Source organism: Thamnophis elegans, chromosome 2, assembly GCF_009769535.1.
Source record: "Thamnophis elegans isolate rThaEle1 chromosome 2, rThaEle1.pri, whole genome shotgun sequence".
Lineage (NCBI taxonomy): Eukaryota > Metazoa > Chordata > Lepidosauria > Squamata > Colubridae > Thamnophis > Thamnophis elegans.
In genome coordinates this window covers 81,282,520-81,302,061 of record NC_045542.1, presented here as the reverse complement: position 1 = coordinate 81,302,061, position 19,542 = coordinate 81,282,520, and the positions used below count along the sequence as shown (strand labels likewise).

At 40.8% G+C, this 19,542-nt stretch overlaps 1 protein-coding gene across 1 annotated transcript in view; it reads left to right on the top strand.

Moving 5' to 3' along the window:
• Positions 1–6,669: 6,669 nt before the first annotated feature.
• KCTD16 (potassium channel tetramerization domain containing 16) overlaps positions 6,670–19,542 on the top strand; it is a 199,613-nt gene continuing 186,740 nt past the window's right edge. The window contains exon 1 of the mRNA XM_032211487.1: positions 6,670–7,501. Coding sequence (XP_032067378.1) covers positions 6,670–7,501 — 832 coding nt within the window. The remainder of the gene's footprint in view (positions 7,502–19,542) is intronic.

Sequence of the window (19,542 nt, the reverse complement as noted above, 5' to 3'; positions counted from 1 at the left end):
TAGAGTTCTCCAGAATATCCAATCCAAAAGATGAGGGTTTTTTTTTTTTTTAAAAAAAAACCATCCCTAATATACACTGATTTGCAAGCTGATTTATGCACTAGACAAGCAAGACTATAAATACCTTAGATAAATCATGCTTGTTCAGCCTTTGCGGTTCCCTATTAATTTTCATTGCCTGTTCAGGCCATTGCTGATCATTATTTATTAGAATCATTTACAGTTATTACTTCTGGAGCTCTAAAAAGCTTTGGTCCATCAAATCAGAAGCCCATTCTTCCTAATTTTATGAAGGATAGATAAGCGATTCTATTGGTAAATATCTTTTCCCAAGGTTTTGGTTGCCAAAACAATGGGGGATGATTGTAAGAGGGATTTACAAGAAGGAATCAGAAGACACTGGAAAAGAATTGCTTGATCATACACACAAGTCATATAGCATACAGGTAGTCTTTGACTTACAACTGTAGTGGACCTTGGAGTTATGGTTGTAAGTCATTACAGTCATATGCCAGGGCATTACAAGACCACCTTCAACGTTACAACTATTTTAACAAGGGTTGGTAAGTGGATATGGTGACTGCCCCAAAGGCTGATTTTTGCTGGAAGTAAAAACTGGGAACTAGCAAAAAAAAAAAAGTAAACCAAGGTCATATAACTGCAGGATGATGTCAATGACTGTAAAGGTGAGCTGGCTACCAATGCGATCATGTGACCAAGGGCTTGTATACATCTGTTATAATTGTGAAAATGAGTTGTAAGTAGCTATAGGTTAGTTTAGTGACTAGTCATTAGTAGAGGACTACCTTTATATACTAGACTGGACTGGTCTGAATTAGACTAGACTAGAATAACAGAGTTGGAAGGGACCTTGGAAGTCTTCAAATCCAACACCCTGCTCAAGCAGGAGACCCTATACCATTTCAGACATATGGCTATCCAATCTCTTCTTAAAATCATCTAGTGATGGAGCACCCACAACTTCTGAAGGCAAGCTGTTCCAGTGATTGATTGCTGTATCAGGCAATTTCTCCTTATTTCTAGGTTGGATCTCTCCTTAATGAGTTTCCATCCATTGCTTCTTGTCCTGCCTTCAGATACTTTGGAGAATAGGTTGACCTTATCTTCTTTGTGGCTGCCCCTTGGAAGACTACTATCATGTCACCCCCTAGCCCTTCTTTTTGTTAGGCTACGAATACCCAGTTCCTGCAACATTTTGATGTTTTAGCCTCCAATCCCCTAATCCTCTTTGTTGCTCTTCTCTGCACACTTACCAGAATCTCAACAACTTTTTATATTGTGGTGACCAAAATTGGATGCAATATCCCAAATGTGGTCTTACCAAGGTATTGTATATTGCAGTGATGGCAAGCATTTTTTGGCTGCCGTGCCAAACATAGGGGTAGCACAAGGGGGTCATGCACTGGCATGCCACACCCATAATGCTATGCGGTGATCTCTCCCAAGCACGCATGCATGCGTGCAATCAGCAACAACCCCCCCCCCCACTTTGCTGTGGCTTTTTCACCTTCCCCAAGCTCCAGAGGCTTTCTAGGACTCTGGGGAGGGCAAAAACAGCCTCTCCTGACCCACCCACCCCCCGGTCGCCCTCTGGAGGCCTCAGGAGCTTCCCTGAAGCTTCCGAAGGGCGAAAAACGGGCCTACGGGGAACCTGGAAGTTCAGGAATGGTGACTTCTGGTTTATCCATAGGGCCAATTTTTGACCTCCGGAGCCTTCAGGGGCCTTCAGGAGGCTTCCCTGAAGGCTCCAGAGGGAGAAAAATGGCCCTACGGACAAACTGGAAGTCCATTCCTGAATTTCCGGTTTGCCCGTAGGGCCAGCTTTTCACACTTTGGAGGCTTCAGGGAACCCTTTGGAGGGCGAAAAATGGCCTCAAAAGAAGGCCAAAGTCAGCTGGCCAGCACAGGCATGCGCGCTGGCCAGCTGACAGGACAACGCCTCGTGCTCCCTGACAAATGGCTCCACGTGCCACCTGTGGCACACGTGTCATAGGTTCGCCATCACGGGTATATTGTATGCCACTTTGCTATTTCTGCAAAAATTCAGTTAGCACATTTTAAAATAATGAATACATCACAAACTATTAGGAAAGTATTAGCTGTTGGATTCAGTCTAAAGCAGTTTTTCTCAATCTTGGCAACTCTAAGGTGCATATAGCACTAGCTGGGGAGTTCTGGGAGTTGAAGTCAACGCATCTTAAAGTTGCCAAGGTTGAGAAACACTACTGTAAAGACAAATGGGAAACTCTTTTACAGTGCAGTCTTGTATTGCAAAGTAATAGGTATTTGTATTTGAATGATGGATATCTACATAGATGAACTACAAACAGAGTAGCAACAATAGTGCATTGAAAGATCTGCAAGAAATACCATTTGTCTACAAGCAAAAACTGGTGAGAACATAAAATAGACATTTTTTTAAAAAAAAAATTAGCTAAAGTGCACTGGGATCTTAAAATTCAGACAGACAGGAATCTTTCATGTATTACCTTAATCTCAACTTGTCAATAAGGAGGACAAAAAAGTCTGGTTAATGGATGTTGTAGTGTATAGAGATAGCAGAAGAGAAGAGAAAGAACTGGAGACAATCACAAAATACTAAGGCCTACAAACAGAAGTAAAATGAGTGTGTTGAAAGAAAGCAAAGATAGAACCAACAGTGATAGGTGCCTTAGATACAACCTCAAAACATTTAGAACACCACTTGAACACCATTGGCATTGACATTGCCCGTCAATTGCAAAAAGTAGATTTACTTGGAACAGCTTCCATCTTGCAACAACACTTTTATACCATCAAATGACATCTGCTTATCCCAGGTCTTTGAGAAGGATTCAGCAGAAGGATAAGATGCCAAATACAGTGTAAAGATTTGGCTGACTGTGCGACACAACAGTAGTAATACATTGTTGGTAAGAAAGAAAGAAAAGGTATGAATAATGAATGTGGTACCTAGAGTCAGCAGGGTAGAAGGAAAAGAACTGGAGAGAATAGGAAAAATACTAAGACCTGCAAATACCAATAGTAAAATGACTGTGGCAAAAGGAAACAAATACAATAGTAATAAGTGCCTTGGTTACAATCCCAAAACATCATGAGCATCACTTGAACACTATCGGCATTGACAAAACCACTGTCAGTCAATTGCAAAAGGCAGTTTTATTTATAACAAGTTACATACTGCAACAATACCTCTAACACCATCAAAACCCAGTATCTGCTTCTTCCAAGTCCTTGGGAAGGGCTTGATAGGTAGGATAAAAATGCCAGATGCAGTCTAAACTTTCAGTTGACTGTATGGCCAACCATAATAAAAATACCCAGCCAAGAAGTTTCTTGAATGAATTCAATAATGAAATAAAACAAAGTGAATTCACTAATAAAGTGAATTCAAGATAGCATAAAAAAACACGCCACAGTACTTAGGAGGTCTTTACACTTGTTTACAGTTTACAGTTATAGAAAAACAAGATCCCTAAATATATATTTTTGCAAGTCAGTCTTTAGCAATTTCCTCAGAAAAATTAGCTATTTTTCTGAGAAAATTAGTGAACAAAACACTAAGATTTAAGTCTCTTTGGTATCCCCCCCTCAAATAAAAGACTGATTTTAATATCTACTTTTTCCATTATATTCAAATCCAACAGACTAAATTAACTTATTATTGTAGTCATATTTTGAAACACTGTGAAAGAAAACTTTTAAATCAATGCAATACTATTTTTCAGCCATTAGGTGGTACTATAAACATATAAGAGAAGACTGCCTACAACTTGGTTTATCTACCTTTTTATGTATCGGAGCACAATTATTCAGACCACAGCTATTTAAGCTAAAATAGGACCAGAATTCAATGCAATCTAAGTTTATTATTTTATACATTTATCAAAATGAAAAGTATATTGTGTACTCTTTGGTCTATGGCAGTTTAGATAACAAATAAAATTAATACAAATAAATAAATTATTACCTATATTCAGTAGGCCAGCTATTTAAACATTTTTATCTCCAAGGATTCAGTTGAGACAGCGCAAACGTGAAATCTGAGCCAACATCCCTGGATTCCAGGCTGGCAAATTCAAAATACATTAAATTGGAACTATTGCAAGTTCTCTGCCTCCCCCTCTCCTTTCTGCAATGCCTATAAAAATCCTCTGAGCAGCAATTAAATATGATTGCACTTGACACTGTGCAATGAAGAATTTAAAATGACAAACTCCTAAGTAAGCCTTAGCTCAGCTTTTCCCATATGCACAGCCCAATTGTGTGGAGATCATGAGGATAGCAGTCATAGCTCATCAAGAATGCTTGTGATGGGGTGAGGGAGGGGATTGTCTTAGTTAATCCTGATTATAACGGAGACATGAAACTATTAACCATCAGCATCATTTAATCCTTGCAACTTTATCACCTATAATGCATGTATCAGTGATATTATCATGGAACAACGCATCATATGACATGCTGCAGATTATTGTTATTGCTGGATTTTCTCCATCTGTTAAATTGCCCTGATTGGTTATATGCCATCAAGTCCCCAACCTGGTCCTCTGTCTCTTGCCTTTCATCTTTCCCAGCATTAGAGTCTTCTCCAGAGAGCTGGGGTTTTTGCATAATGTGTCTGAAGTCGTATAATTTGAGCCTGGTTATTTGTGCCTCGAGTGAAAAATCTGGGTTGAGTAGTAGCACTAATTAACTGTTTTTATATTACTCAGTCTTCAATGCTCTTTCCTGGGAGTAAGCCTCCCTGAACTCAATGGGGTTCACTGTAGTCCTGGGCAAAATTGTGCTGTGTATAGGTTTCTTTGCAGTAAACATGAATGGGATATTTTACTGCAAAGGCATAATTTGGCTCCTTTTTTGACTTCACAATAAAATGACTCTTTTCTTTACTCTCACATTCTTTCCCCCCATCCTACATTGCTTTGACAGATCACAAAGTTCTATCTGTAAAGGCTAGCATTCCCTCTCCCTGCTCCCCCAGTCTCTCTCTCTCTCTCTCTCTCTCTCTCTCTCTCTCTCTCTCTCTCTCTGTGTGTGTGTGTGTGTGTGTGTGTGTAAAACAAAACTCGTCTTCACCTTAGCTCAGTTTTATTCTGCATTGCTCTTAAGGACAATAGCAAACTTGTCAGATAGGCAGCCTTTAGCAAGTTAGTCAAACAAATTCCGGGTTTAGGACAAGGACAAAAGTTAAATGAATGGCCACAGCCAGCAACTGCTGCTGCCACTGACGAGCTGCAGAGTTTGAAGATTTTTCATCCAGAAGATCGAGCAGTGTAAGCTTTCCTGGGGAATCGCTGTTGGTTGAGGGAGAGCTGTCTGAGGCACTCTCGTGCTGCTGTACTTCTCCTTCTGCAGCCGGTTAAAAAAAACGGAGAAGGGAGAAGCGAACGAATGAGTCCCACCCACTCTAGGTCTGCTTTCTCAAAGCCATATTCCTTTAAGATGATGTAATAGCCATTTCCCTGGATGGTTTCTTCCCTGCACTGCTGAAACAACAGCATCTGAACTGCACTGGGAACTGTGGAACCACCCAGCTCAGCAACTAGAGCAGCAGCTTAGGTAGTGAAAGCACCAGGAGCAGCTTCCCTGGGCAGCTTTTTCAAACCTGCTGCAGGTTTGCACTCTCAGCCTAGCTGAGGACATGAGAGGCTCTCTGTGGAGAGTGATGGAGAAAGGGACTGCTCTGGGATGGAGCTCCTGAAAGATGCCTGGGGACTCCTCAGCATCTGGGCTTTCTGCAAGTCATCAAAACCAAATCCCCTCCCCTCCTAAAGGATCCTGACTTTGGGATTTATGTTGTTTTGCCTGTTCTGCCTCGTCTCCTGCTACACGGCTCTATTTCTCTTCCGTGCCTATTCCTGGTTAACTTTTGCATGTGTGGGTTTAACTCTTAACTTCTGCCTGGATCTTGCCAAACGGACTCAGCTTATCTTCTCTGAGCCTTTTCCCTCTTTGGATTTGCTGCTTCTCGAGTTGCAACCTACCACAACCATGATGTTGCTCCTGGAGCTGCTTAGAAAATGTTGTTGCTTCCTCTCAGAAGAACTGCATGCAGCAGCGTGACCAAGGTAAGGAGAGTCTCATCTCCTTTAAATGAGAATCGTGGGCAACGCGAAATGTGCAGGGAATCGGTTAATGCCTTTTCTGACAGGCAAAGAAATCCAAAAGGGGGAGGAAAAAAAGAGAGGATGAAATAAGCAAATGTTCCCTTAAAGGGGTGACTTGTGGAGCTTTTGTAACTCAAATGCTTTTTTTTTGTTTTGTTCTCTCAATCTTTTTCTCCATGCCTAGGGGGATAATGATTTTCTATTTTTCTTCTTATTCAACAGGCTTGTGAATAACAGGGATCTTGGGTTGATCATACTGTTTTGGGCTTTAGTGGAAGATTATTTGATTGCATCTTGTGACCTGAACTTTCTTCATCCACCAGTTTTTTATGACCATCCTTTCTAGAAAAACTGGGAAAAAAACAACCACTCCACTTCCACATCTTCCTTTCCATTTTTCCCTCCCTCCCATCCCACAGATCCCAGGCTCCTTAAATGTTAGGAGATCCTTGGGGGAACGGATCTCGACGCCTTGTTGAGACCTTGGGTGTCAGTGGGAGCTCTGCTATAACTTTCGGTTGTTTGGTTTGAAAGTACCATGGCCTTGAGTGGAAACTGCAGGACTTACCTCCCTCCTAGAGAACAAGCAACTGCTGCACATCCTTTCCCAGAGGTGATAGAACTGAATGTGGGGGGCCAGGTTTACTTCACTCGTCTCTCCACGTTAACAGGCCTTCCTCAATCCCTGCTTTGGAAAATGTTCACCTCCAAAAAAGAAACAGCCAATGACCTGGCCAAAGATTCCAAAGGAAGGATTTTCATTGATCGCGATGGCTTCCTATTCCGTTACATTCTGGACTATCTCAGGGACAAGCAGGTGGTCCTGCCCGACCATTTTCCAGAGCGAGGAAGGCTCAAGAGGGAAGCCGAGTACTTTCAGCTCCCAGATTTGGTCAAACTTCTGACGCCCGATGAGATCAAGCAAAGCCCTGACGATTATTGCCATAGTGACTATGAGGAGGTTTCCCAAAGCAGTGACCCAAGAATATGCGCCCCTTCATCTCTCATGGCCTCGGATAGAAAGTGGGGCTTCATTACCATTGGCTACAGAGGTTCATGCCCCATGGGCAGAGAGACCCAAGCAGATGCCAAATTCAGAAGAGTCCCGAGGATTTTGGTTTGTGGCAGGATTGCTCTAGTCAAAGAAGTTTTTGGAGAAAGTTTGAATGAAAGCAGAGACCCAGATCGAGCTCCCGATAGATACACTTCTAGGTTCTACCTGAAGTTCAGGCACCTGGAACGGGCTTTTGATATGTTGTCAGAATGTGGCTTCCACATGGTAACCTGCAATTCCTCTGTGACGGCTTCTTTTGTCAATCAGTACACTGATGATAAAGTGTGGTCCAGCTACACAGAATATGTCTTTTATCGTAAGTACAAACGATGTCTGATATTGATCCAGTTTGCTTGAAGTCTGTTTCTTTTGAGGGCCCCCCTTTCTAGTTCATACGAGACTCACCGTCTGTGCTTTTAATTTGAGTTTCATTCTAGGAAAACAGGGTCTGAGGGGGATAAGTTTAGAACAAGTCTTTTTAGCACAGATTGACTGTACATTCAGGGGTATGGTCTTGGCTAGGTGGCAGCAAAGACTGCCAGAATTTCTGGATCCTCCTTATGTCCAGCACACATTCAAAGACAAATACAGAGACACTACTATCTCTTTTATGTTAACTATTAATTGGATTGTCTGATGTCTGAGGATTCACTTAGTACCATCATGGCTCACAAAAAGGGACTGCTGATTTAATTACAGCAAATTGTCAAATGTGATTTAATGTGGGTGTTTGGAATAATCACATCCAGTCAGCAAAATCATCTGTCAACAATTTAACTCGCTTTCATGCAGAGGAAGGAAGTGAAATCTACTCATTCCATCCCTTTTCCAGTGGGATCCTTTTTTTAAAAAAAAAAATAAACATTTTAAAATAGTAACTGGTTGCTGAAGAATGACATTCCAGTAATAATTCTGATATTTGCTGACTTTTTAAGGAGTCTCATCAGTTTTAGTATCTGATATAATGTTTTGCTATCTCTGAACATTCTGCTATTTTTTTCTGACAACAATATAGTTGTATTCAACTCCTGTACAAGTACTTGCATAGATTTGATCCTCATCAAAATCAGATTTTGAGTTTCTGTGGACACCAATATGAAATTGAATTGCTTTTCCCTGTTACTCTGCATGTAAATGAGTGCTTATGGTAATTTTGAAAAGTAATGCAGACATTGCAATGTTGCTCTTATTATGGTTCAGTAACAAATGCTAATACTTGAATTAGTGACTTAATTGGAAATGTAATTTATAGGGATGCTTATGTTAGGAAACTTTATGGCATGTTTTATATTAAAATACTTAATGTGCTTAATTTATTTTAAACACTCTTTTTGCTAAAATCTTCTGATCCACCCTGTTTTTGAAAGTAATGAACCAAAAACAATGTTAACTATATATGATTGTACAAGGGCAAAAACAGAATGTTGGCTACATATGATTGTACATGGTTGATTGTTGGTGATTTTGCTTGTTTGAGAAGAGCTGGATTTCTTCTTTGTACTTGTATTGGGAAAATGAGAAAACATTAGAGATTGCCAATGTTGTAGTTAAAATCAATTATATTCATGCTGTTAATTAGCTTCTCATTTTCCTTTTGGATTGTTTAAATTTTAGTATTTTCTTATTTTTTTTAATCTCGAGGTTTTATTATCTATATGAAACACTGGTCATCAGGGGCCTCTAAGTATGGTGATGACTCTAAATCTTATCATCAGATTCAGAAGATGAAGTATTGGTGTCGAAACAATGTCTCAATGCCAATTAACATGGAATCCTATTAAATGGAAATAGATTGCACTGCTGGCCCATAGGTGCATGATTTGCATAGATCTATGACTCTGGATGATGTATACTCCTGTCCCTCAAAAACAAAAGCAAACAGTCCCCTAGCTTTGATGCACCATTGGATTCATCTCTGTCATGCAGAATAGCATCAGTGGCCCAAAGTCCATTTGGTCAGCTCTGATTTCCCTGAATCCTGAATAGAAGTGTCCCCAATGATCCATATTTTGGTAATTTTCCATTTAGGTTACTCACAATACATCAAGGGATCTGCATGCAATGGGTCCTAGAAAATGATTGCAAAGTTGCAGCTGATGCTCTTATGTGGAACACTCTTTGACTAGAACATTTTGATGCTAAACTGGTAGAGCGACATTAAAACTCAGTAACATTATTTTAAAAAAAGATTTCAAGATTTTAATGATATATAAGGGTTTTAACAGTTTAGGAACTCATATCAGGGGAATCCTCTCATAGCATGGTAGTGATGGTGGCATTAGCTGCGGGGTTGTTAAGTATGTATATCGTATTATACATGGGCACAAGAGATGACCATTTCAGTTAAGGCATCCATAGCGATAGTACATTGGTTGCAGGTGAGTTTCAAATGTTGACTCCAAATCCTAAAATGGCTCAGAACCCAAATATCTGAAAGATCACTTCTTCCAATACCAGTACATCAACTAAGAGACAGCTGCTTGTGATCCAAAAGTCTAGTGGTGGGGAGTAGATACTGTAGTAGCACTTCATTTATGGAACTCTCTTAAAGGAAATATTTTATTCATAGCATGTCACCCAGGCATATTTCTATAGATTATATTTATGTTTTTGTATAAAACAAAAATGAGTTTGTTTTGTTTTATACAAAAACAAAAGCTTCCCTGAGATAAAGAACAATACTTATATAAATAAGATTTACTTACTAGTAAATTTCATAATGACCTTTTTGTGTTAAAAGTAGTTCTTCTCTTTCCCCATTCTTTGAAATATGTGATTTGTAGAACAAATAATTGTTTCGATCAGTTTCTGCACTGCTCTCTCACACAGACAAGCATGGTATAGGCATGCACTTTTAGATGTTTGGTGCTATAATTCACATCATTCTTGATGATTGATGGTGCTAGTGTTGCAACTTGTCACTTGGTGTCATGAATGGATGGGCTTTCTCTGACTGATCTATCTCCCTCCAAGTCATCAATGCAAGGACGTAGTCATACTTGGATTTAAGGCTTTTCTTCGTTTTTCTTTTTCCTTGCTCTTATATCCCTCTTTTCCTCTACAGCTCTTAAGGTAGCATATATGGTATGGGATGACCTCACAATTTATCTGTACAATAATAATATGTACTATAAGGTTGGTTGAGATATAGGGACTAAGTTTTAGTAGTTCATAGGGTTCCATGGTAAATCTGGGTCTCCCTAATCCCAGCCTAATTCTCTAAGCACTCAATCATCCATTGGACAAGGAACATTTTATAACATTCATAATTGTTGGGAAACTTTTCAGTGAGATCTCAGACTTGGGTCATAGTATAGAACCAATATTGATCATGTTTATTGATGACTTCTATGAGAACTGCGATATAGTGGTGGTTCTCCTTTAGCTTTCACAACTTTGAATACTATTAATCATGGTATCCTTTTGGACATAATATGGAGATCAGGAGTAGGAGGCACAGTATTGGTTTTCTTCTTTTTTCACAGCTGGTTCTAGTTGATGTTGGCATTGACTGGCAGGAATGTTGCAATTGAGGCCTCTTATGTGTGGGTGCCATAAGACTTGTGGTTTATATCATCAATATGCTATCAATATCCTGTTCCTTGGGGTGCTATTGCTTTTGGATCTGGATGAGAAGAAGCAGATTTAAACTCCACCCTGGAAAGACCAAGTCACTTTATGTTTTGTGTTCTCTATATTAATCCTTTACTATTTTTAATTCTAAATGGGGTGGTGCCCCTTCAGATACCGTATGGAATTTGAGATTGTTCTAGACTCAAACCCCCTACTTAAAGAGCAGGTAAGTGCTGTTGCTGGGGTGGAGTAGGGACTGCTGAAATACTCTTGGTGTGACAACTACATCCTTCCCTGGACTGGGAATACAATCCAATGGTCACTCACATCTTGTCAATCTTATGTGGATTATTGCAATGTGCAATGTTAGGATGCCATTTGGAAGCTACAGCTGATTCAGAACAGTGGCATGGGCCAATGTTCCCTCTAAGCTGCGTGGCTGCACAGCCGTGCACATGGCAACAAAACATTGCACAGCAGTTTCCAACTGTCGTGCAGTGGTTTTTGGGAGACGCCTTCCACGATAATAAGAAAGGAGAGCCAGTCTGCAGACAGCAGTGATCCAATCAGTTCTAGGTCCACGAGGCAGAAAGTAGATGAGAGAAGGGGTGCGGGGGTTGGGAGAAGGCATGGGATGGGCTCCCAGCAGCGGCTGCTCGGATTTGCCATGAGAACTCATCTCTCCTGCCTCTTCGCTTCCCCATTCAGTCGTTGGGTGGCAGATCGAAAGTAGGAGCCAAGCTGGGTCATTCCTTCTGAGAGGCAACTTTCCCATTGAATGACTCGAGGAGACCCTCTGCAGTCCCTCTTGCCTTGCCTGGACGCCAGCAAGAGTGTTGGGCTGAAGGAAGGAGGGATACACATGCTCACTCTCATGAGAGAGAGAGGAGAGACAGAGTGTATTGGTGGGCAGACTTAGCACTTTGTTAAGTTAGTTTCTCTGTGTGTTGTGTATATATACATGTCTCAATGGGTGCAATTGTGCAAGCATTTTTTCCTATTTAAAAGAATTTTTGGATTTATCCTCACCAAACCTTTAAAACTGAAAGAGTTAGAGTTGGAATATAAAGAGATTGTCAATCGCCATACTGTTAGATTGATAGGCAATTATGGACTATCTTGATTATATCCTCCTTAGAAAGAATATGCTACTGTATGGTTGAGAAAAAGATCAAACTTCATTCCATGGAAACCCAATAAAGTTCACAGGGAGGGTTTCTTTCTATGATGGGCTTCTTGGGTCAACAGTGAATATCAGTTATCAAAAATGTAGGTAGAAAATTAAGCAGGCAATAGGCAATTACAAAAAGGGAAGCCAACTTTTTGAATTCTGTTTCTTTGCACTTAGTGACATAAATAGCAGACTAATGTTCTGAAAACCTGACCTAAATTACTATATATTTAAATAGCTGAAAAGCTGTGCTGAAAAGGTTGTTCTCAAAGTATTGTGATAAATTCAATGAAAAGAAGGGAATTCTTCTTTAAGGAGAAATGAGAGTATTGGATAGTAAATGGACAAATAAAATTACCAATCAAAGAGAATATTTGCATCTCAGGGTTGAAATGAGATGTTCTCTCTTACTCTTTCCTCTTCCTCTCTTCTCTCTCTGTCTCTCTCGTCCTCTTTCTCTTTGTCTCTCTTCTCTTTCTCTCTCCTTCTCCATTCTTCTGATACTTTCTTTCCCCTTCTCCCTTCTCTCTCCTCCTTGTCTCTCTCACCCTCTTTCTCCTTGTCTCTCTTTCTCTCTCTTTCTTTCCCACTCTTCTGTCACTTATCCTTTCCTCTAGCTCTTTCTGTCTCTCTTCCCTCTTTTTTCTTCCTCTCCTCCTCTCTCCCACTCTTTTATTACTTTCTCTCTCTCCCTCTTCCCCTCTACCGCCCAACCTGTCCCCATACTTATCTTCGACTGATCATGTTTGCAATAATTTACTTTCTTTTCTAAATAGGCTCAGTTCCCTTACGGATCCCTTGCTCACTCAAACACACACACACACACACACACACACACACATGCACAAAACCATTTTTCTCCATACTGGATACTATAAATCAATTGCTCTGTGAAACATTTGTGAAAAAAATTCAGATGCTCAGGCATGAAAATGTGCCGCTCAAACACTATACTTTTCCGCACACACTGAAAAAAAATTAGAGGGAACATTGGTGTGGGCAGAACTATTATCCATGTGGGCAATCGCTTCCTAGTCAGCTGCCAAGTGCAATTAAAGGAGCTGGTTGTGATCTATAAAACCCTTCTTGGCATAGGACCTACTTATCTGAGGGACAACCAGTCTTCCATTCATTCTGCCCATCCAATAAGAACTGACAAAGTGCACATGCTCCAGGTTCCATCTTTAAATCAGTGTCATCTGATAGAATTTAGGTGGCACATCTGTATTCTATCTGATCTCCCTTCTGGAATACTATCCCTGAAAAAGTTTGAGTTGCCCCAGCCCTTGCTGTTTTGGAAGACTTAGCTGTTCCCCCAGATGCCAGGCAACTTGTGCCAATTTTATTAATGCAACAATTTTATTAATGTGTTACTTGCCTAGTTATCCATTTCCCTTATTTCTATTGTTTTATATTCTTTTTATATCTCATATGTCACCCAGAGTTTCTTTGAGTTGAGTGGCCCATACGTCACATTTATCAAACTGTCAGTAAATTAATAACCGGAATGGGATTTGAGGGTCATAAAAAGTGCTGTAGGCTGCTCATCCTGGTAGATCAGAGTGGAATATAAGGGGCTGCTGCTTGTTTATTTGTTAAGAAGGATTAAAACATTGTGAGCCTCAGATCAGTTTCTGTGTACCAATAATTCTGTTTGTGGTGCAAAGGTTTGCTGACTCAGCATTCCAATTCCAAATGAACTCAATGTTTGAGTCAGGACTGAGGAGTTAAACGCTCTTATCATGCTTTATTTATTGAGAAATTGTGGTTGGACACTATACACACATATTTATGTATAATCTTAATATGAGGATAGGGCCATTCCAATTTTCAGGGTGGGTTGAACATTGACATTCTGGTTTAAGTGCTGTCTTAGTACTTCATACTTCTTAAACATAAGACAGATTCATGTTGGCCATTTTATATATTAATCACTGTATCCCTTTCTCACCACTGACAGTGGTGGCAGTGGCAGTGGGAGCCGGGCAATGGGAGCTGTGCATGATTAGGTTTCCAGCATGCAACCTAAACATGCACAGGTGAAAATCGAGATTTCAGCATTCTTCAACTGCTTGGGTAGCCTAGTTCTCAGCGGTCCATGGACTGATACCAGTCCATGAACTGGGGGTTGGGTACCCCTATCTTAATGTACCTTTTAACTCAACTGATAATATTTCCTATATTTTCTTTTATTTTCTATACTATTCTTGTAGTCTTATTTTGAACTGAACAGTACCCATAAGATATACTGTATAACATGGTATCTCACAAGGGAGCATCTAAGGGATCAATCTGTTGTCCCCTATTAGTCCAGACTAGAACTGCCTACTCTACTTAAGAAGGAGCAGGATCATTAGAGCCGAGGTGGTGCAGTGGTTAGGATGCAGTACTGCAGCCACTTCAGCTGACTGCTAGTTCTGCAGCTCGGCAGTTCAAATCTCACCTGCTCAGGGTTGACTCAGTCTTCCATCCTTCCGAGGTGGGTAAAATGAGGACCCAGATTGTTGGGGGCAATATGCTGACTCTCTGTAAACTGCTTAGAGAGGGCTGAAAGCCCTATGAAGCGGTATATAAGTCTAACTGCTATTGCTATTGTAGAACAGTGCCATTAACCTCAAACCCTTGGAGACAATCCAGAAGGATGCTATGAACCACGGCGAGAAAACCGCGCCCTCAAAATTGGGCCAACAGCGTGCCGACAAAAGGGCGCCATCAACAAACAATGTGAAAACAAGGTAATAACCCTAACCCTAAACCTAACCCTAAACCTAACCCTAAACCTAACCCTAAACCTAATCCTGAACCTAACCCTAACTCTAACCCTTACCTTAACCTAATTGCGCTTTTATCGGCGCGCTGTTGTGGGCACGCTGTTGTGGGCGCGATTTCGTGGTCACTGTTTTCTTGCCGCGGTTTTGTCGGCGCGCTTTTGTTGTGCGCGCATCTTGCCAATGCATCCAAAGCAACACTAGGAAGTGGTACATTTGTTCAAGCAATTGTACCTGGATACATCATACACACTGCTGCATAATATTTGATTTTTGCTGAGATGCATCTTTGATATGAATATTTTTTAATCCCCTCTTGGACATCCTAAAATTTTGTTTTGAAAATGTATAGAATGGTGAAAGCCCCTTAACATCAAATTTCAAAAACTCCGAGGACCAATAAAACTGACATCTGGTTTTCTAATGGGACATTCCAGCTTCTTTACAGCTGCATATCCATAATTATTTAATTAGAGCTGCCAACTGTGCCTCTATAAGCATTAATTCATCAAGCTGTTGAGTTTAGGTTAATGGCCTGAAACAGTGGGAGGTATTTCTAAAGCAACTAGTTAGCAAAGACATTCTTTCCTATCAATTTAGGAACCTCCTATCCAGATGCACAGGGAAGATAAACATCTGATTGAAAGAATTCTTACTTTTCAAAAGAGAAGAGAGAAACCATTTTATTATATAAAATCCTCTTTTTGTGAATTTTTTGCTTCTTTGAAGGCAGAAATACTGCATCCCGCATTGCCAATATTTGGATGGATTAAGAAAAGCTATCAATTACGCGACTGTGCAGATGTCTGGGGAGCAGCAAAAGAGAGAGAGAGAGAGGGAGAGATCCCATTTCTCTTCCTGGAGGAGACAGCAAATGCCCCCAATTCCTGCGTGGGACTTGCATTTGCTTGTACTTGCAGATGCAATAGCAGTAGACTTATATACCGCTTCATAGGCCTTTCAGGCCTCTCTAAGCGGTTTACAGAGAGTCAGCATATTGCCCCCAACAATCTGGGTCCTCATTTTACCCACCTCGGAAGGATGGAAGGCTGAGTCAACCCTGAGCCGGTGAGATTTGAACCGCTGACCTGCTGATCTAGCAGTAGCCTGCAGTGCTGCATTTAACCACTGCGCCACCTCAGATGCCACTAAAGGCAGCCAGCACAGCAAAACTATTTCTGCTTTGCTGGGTGAACAGAGATAAAGTAGATGGTAGGAAGCAAAAGCAAACTCATTCTGCATGTTCAGGGCAGCTGGGCTGTGTTCCAGTTTTAAACTAGGCTGGTAGAAGATTGTGGCTGTGTGTGTGGGTGCGGGCACGCTTGTGTACGTTGAATAGACCTGTGGATTACAATCTCTTTGTACAATAAAGTTGAAACAGGATTTTGTGCTTCCTGTTGAATGAGCCACTGGTCCAGCTTTCTATGGATTGAGTGGTTTCCCTATTAATTCTTTATGGTGCCTCCCCCTCCAGTTTTGCTCTTCATTTTATCTTCTTTTCCCTTTTCTGTTGCTCTTTTTTCATGAGAAGAAGTGCATTTAGCTTCTTTCCCCCTTTTCAGTGTTCAACATGCCAGTTGGTTCTCTATACTTTCTCTAAAATCTGCTCTCAATGTACAGAATTGTGGCATCATGAAGATGCAGGTTAGTTGATGATGTGAGTGAGAATATCACCATTCCAAATGTGAATGAATTCTGGAAAAGTTCTGTATGGAGGTCTCTCCCTATCAGTTGATTTTACAAGCTCTATTCTTCCTGGTGCAGGTAGACTGCTGCACCAGCAGCCTTAGTAGTGATGCTCTGAGCAGCACAGACTAACTTTGATTTTGATTTGCAACAATGCCTTGGCATGATGCCAAGCTGATACTATTGTGACGTATTCAAGTGACTGGGGCAGCTCTTAAAGTTCTGGGCTGGAAAAAGTGGAGTCCAAAAGGTTTTTCAGCAAGAGCTTTACAAGGATCTGTGGAACATCCCCAAAGTATTAAAAATGCAGAATAATATAGGAAATGGGTGAAGCAGACTCATAAATCAAGACATGTGCTCCAGATCAAAAATGAGTTCCCTTTCTTTATCTTCTTCTACATTTTCCATCACTTAGGAAAGGGGAAATGAAACAGTACAAAGAGAAGCTAAAACAATGTAATACTTTAAAGGGGAGGGGGTTGTGATGGTTCAATGGTTAAAGACCCTGAACTTTTCAGCTGGAAAGAGCTGACTGCCTAGGTTTGATATCCGAGCGCCACACAATGGGGTGAACTCCTGTTCCTGTTTTAGCTCCTGTTCACCTAGCAGTTTGAAAACATGCAAATGTGAGTAGGTTAATAGGTACCAGTTTGGTGGAAAGATAACAAGAGTTCTGGGTGCCTTTAGCGCAGAGCCACATTCTCAAGGGAAATTTCTTTAGACAACACTGGCTTCCTCAGCCAAGAAATGGAGATGAACACCACACCCTAGAATTAGACACAACTGGACAGGGAAATCTTCACCTTTTACTTTAAAAGAAATTTGATGAGGCTTAACCAAATGACCATAGTGGAATCCATCTTCATAAAACCTTATGATGGCCCCCCAATATGCTCTTTTAAAAGGGAATAAGGCAAAGGGAAAATTAAGACTGCCAATCAGAGGTGGTATTCAGCAGGTTCTGACCAGTTCTGGAGAACCAGCAGCAGAAATTTTGAGTAGTTCTGAGAACCGGTAAATACCACCTCTGATTGGCCCCACCTCCATCTATTCTTTGCCTCCCGAGTCCCAGCTGATTGAGAGAGAATGGAGATTTTGCAGTAACCTTCCCCTGCCATGGCCACCAAGCCACGCCTCCACAAGCCCACAGCACTGGTAGTATTTTTTTTTAATCCCACCACTGCTGTCAATGATTAGAGGTGACAAAGGTATCCTAGTTCCAAGATAAATGAACCTCCCCTGTGAATGCTAGTTTCAAAAACAGGTCCAAAAATGTGTGAAGAAGTTTAGAATGTACATGGTTAGCCTTTGTGAGAAAAGGAATGCAGGAATAAATGGATTTGTTTTTTCTGTTCTTCACATTCATACTCTGCCACTCACCTAATGAGCCCAGACACACCTGTACATAAATTTATCCATAATACCTGGGGACACTTTTTGAAGTGTATAGAAGCTCCTCTTTTTTGAAAAAAAATGATGGGTATTATTTCAGGCTTGTCTTAGCTTCATGACCACATCTATAAAGATTCTGTGTAATTGTTTGGTTTAAAAAAAACCCCAAAACTCCAGGACATCCATGGCTGTGAGGTGTAAATTAATTAACAGGCTTTCCAAGCCTTAAAATGACTAGCTACTTTGTTATTCAACCCCTAAGGAGATGGCCCCATTTTTCACCTTACTTTTCAACAAAGCGCATTTGGCTCATTCATTCTGCTGCTCAAATCTGCTGAGAATACGAAGGAATAGTTACGGTATACTCATCAAAGGTGCAGAGGTTCCAGTGAAAATGAATTCTCTGCTTAAGGAGAATCGTAACGTGACGACGACATGAGCCACCATCTCAAATGCTTGTGGAGGCAGATTTGCCTTTTAGAGCCTTCTCTCAGCATGGTTGGAATGTCAACATCATATCATGATCTTTAAAAGAAATGACATAGTCTACCTGGCTTGCTACTTTGATTGTGGCATTTGATTGTTGTTTGCTTTTGTAGACTGCAAGTCAGTTCATCACCTTATCAAAAAGCTCGGAAAGTACTGTGTGTGAGTGAGTATACGTGCCTAGACAAACATATCCCATTCACACAGAGGAACAAACTTAAAAAGTATGGCTAAACAGTAGTGAAAATGGATGAGATAATATAGAGCTGTGATGGGGAACCTATTGCACGTCTGCCAAAGATGGCACACAGAGCCCTCTCTGCTGGCACGCGCGCTATTGCCCCTGCAAATGATGAAACAGAAGCTCACAAAAGAAAAAAGACCTTACCTCTTGTCGCACTGCTGGTGTTGGGATGCCCTGCCCCCTGCCGGCCAGCTGGTCTTGGGGTCTCTGCTGCGCATGCATGTCCACACATGTGCACATTTGTGCATGTTTGTGCATGCAATTGTTTGCGTGTGCACGCACACCTTTCAACTTGGGCCTGTGCACATATGCAGTTTGGCCACTCGATGTCTAAAAGGTTCGCCATGGAGCTTTGAATCCATTAAGCACATTTTATTCCTACTGATATATCCAGATGGAGCTGCAGGGTTCAGGTATGTAGGCGGTCAAGTTTTAAAACTTTCACAAACTAAAGAAAAGGTCTTATGAATAATGGCAGAGAAGCACGCATGCTTTACCAAGGTTTGTATGCCGCTGAGTTAAAGAATGGACTTCCACTAATTCAAACTTCGCTGTGAAGTCGAGGTTTGGAAGGAATATGAAGTCCTGCCTGCAGTACATTGTTCCAGAAACTTTTTTGGTATTTTCTTTAATAACTTCGTAATAATAACAACCCATGTTCCTTTCCATAGGCATGCTTACCTAGTGCAGTTCTATTGCAAAGGTTCAAGAACAGAAAAAGAAGAGATTGTGTTCTTCAGAAAAGAACATAATCTACTTGTCAAACATTCTCAAACTTGCATATTCAGAGAGGATTGCAATGTAATTCAGCCCCTGTGATCTCCGTAATGTGCAGTTTTATGTGAGATACGGGTGAATGATTCATTACCTATGTGCACTCTCGGCTTGGCAGGATTTGAAATTGCCTATATTGACCATTGGGATTTATGTACTCCATCATTTATTTATCTCATGACGATTCAAAAATGTAAAACAAAGTTTAGAGTGAGTCATCTTATTTTCTAAGTGAGACTGCTGAGCAAAGTTTCATTCTTTTT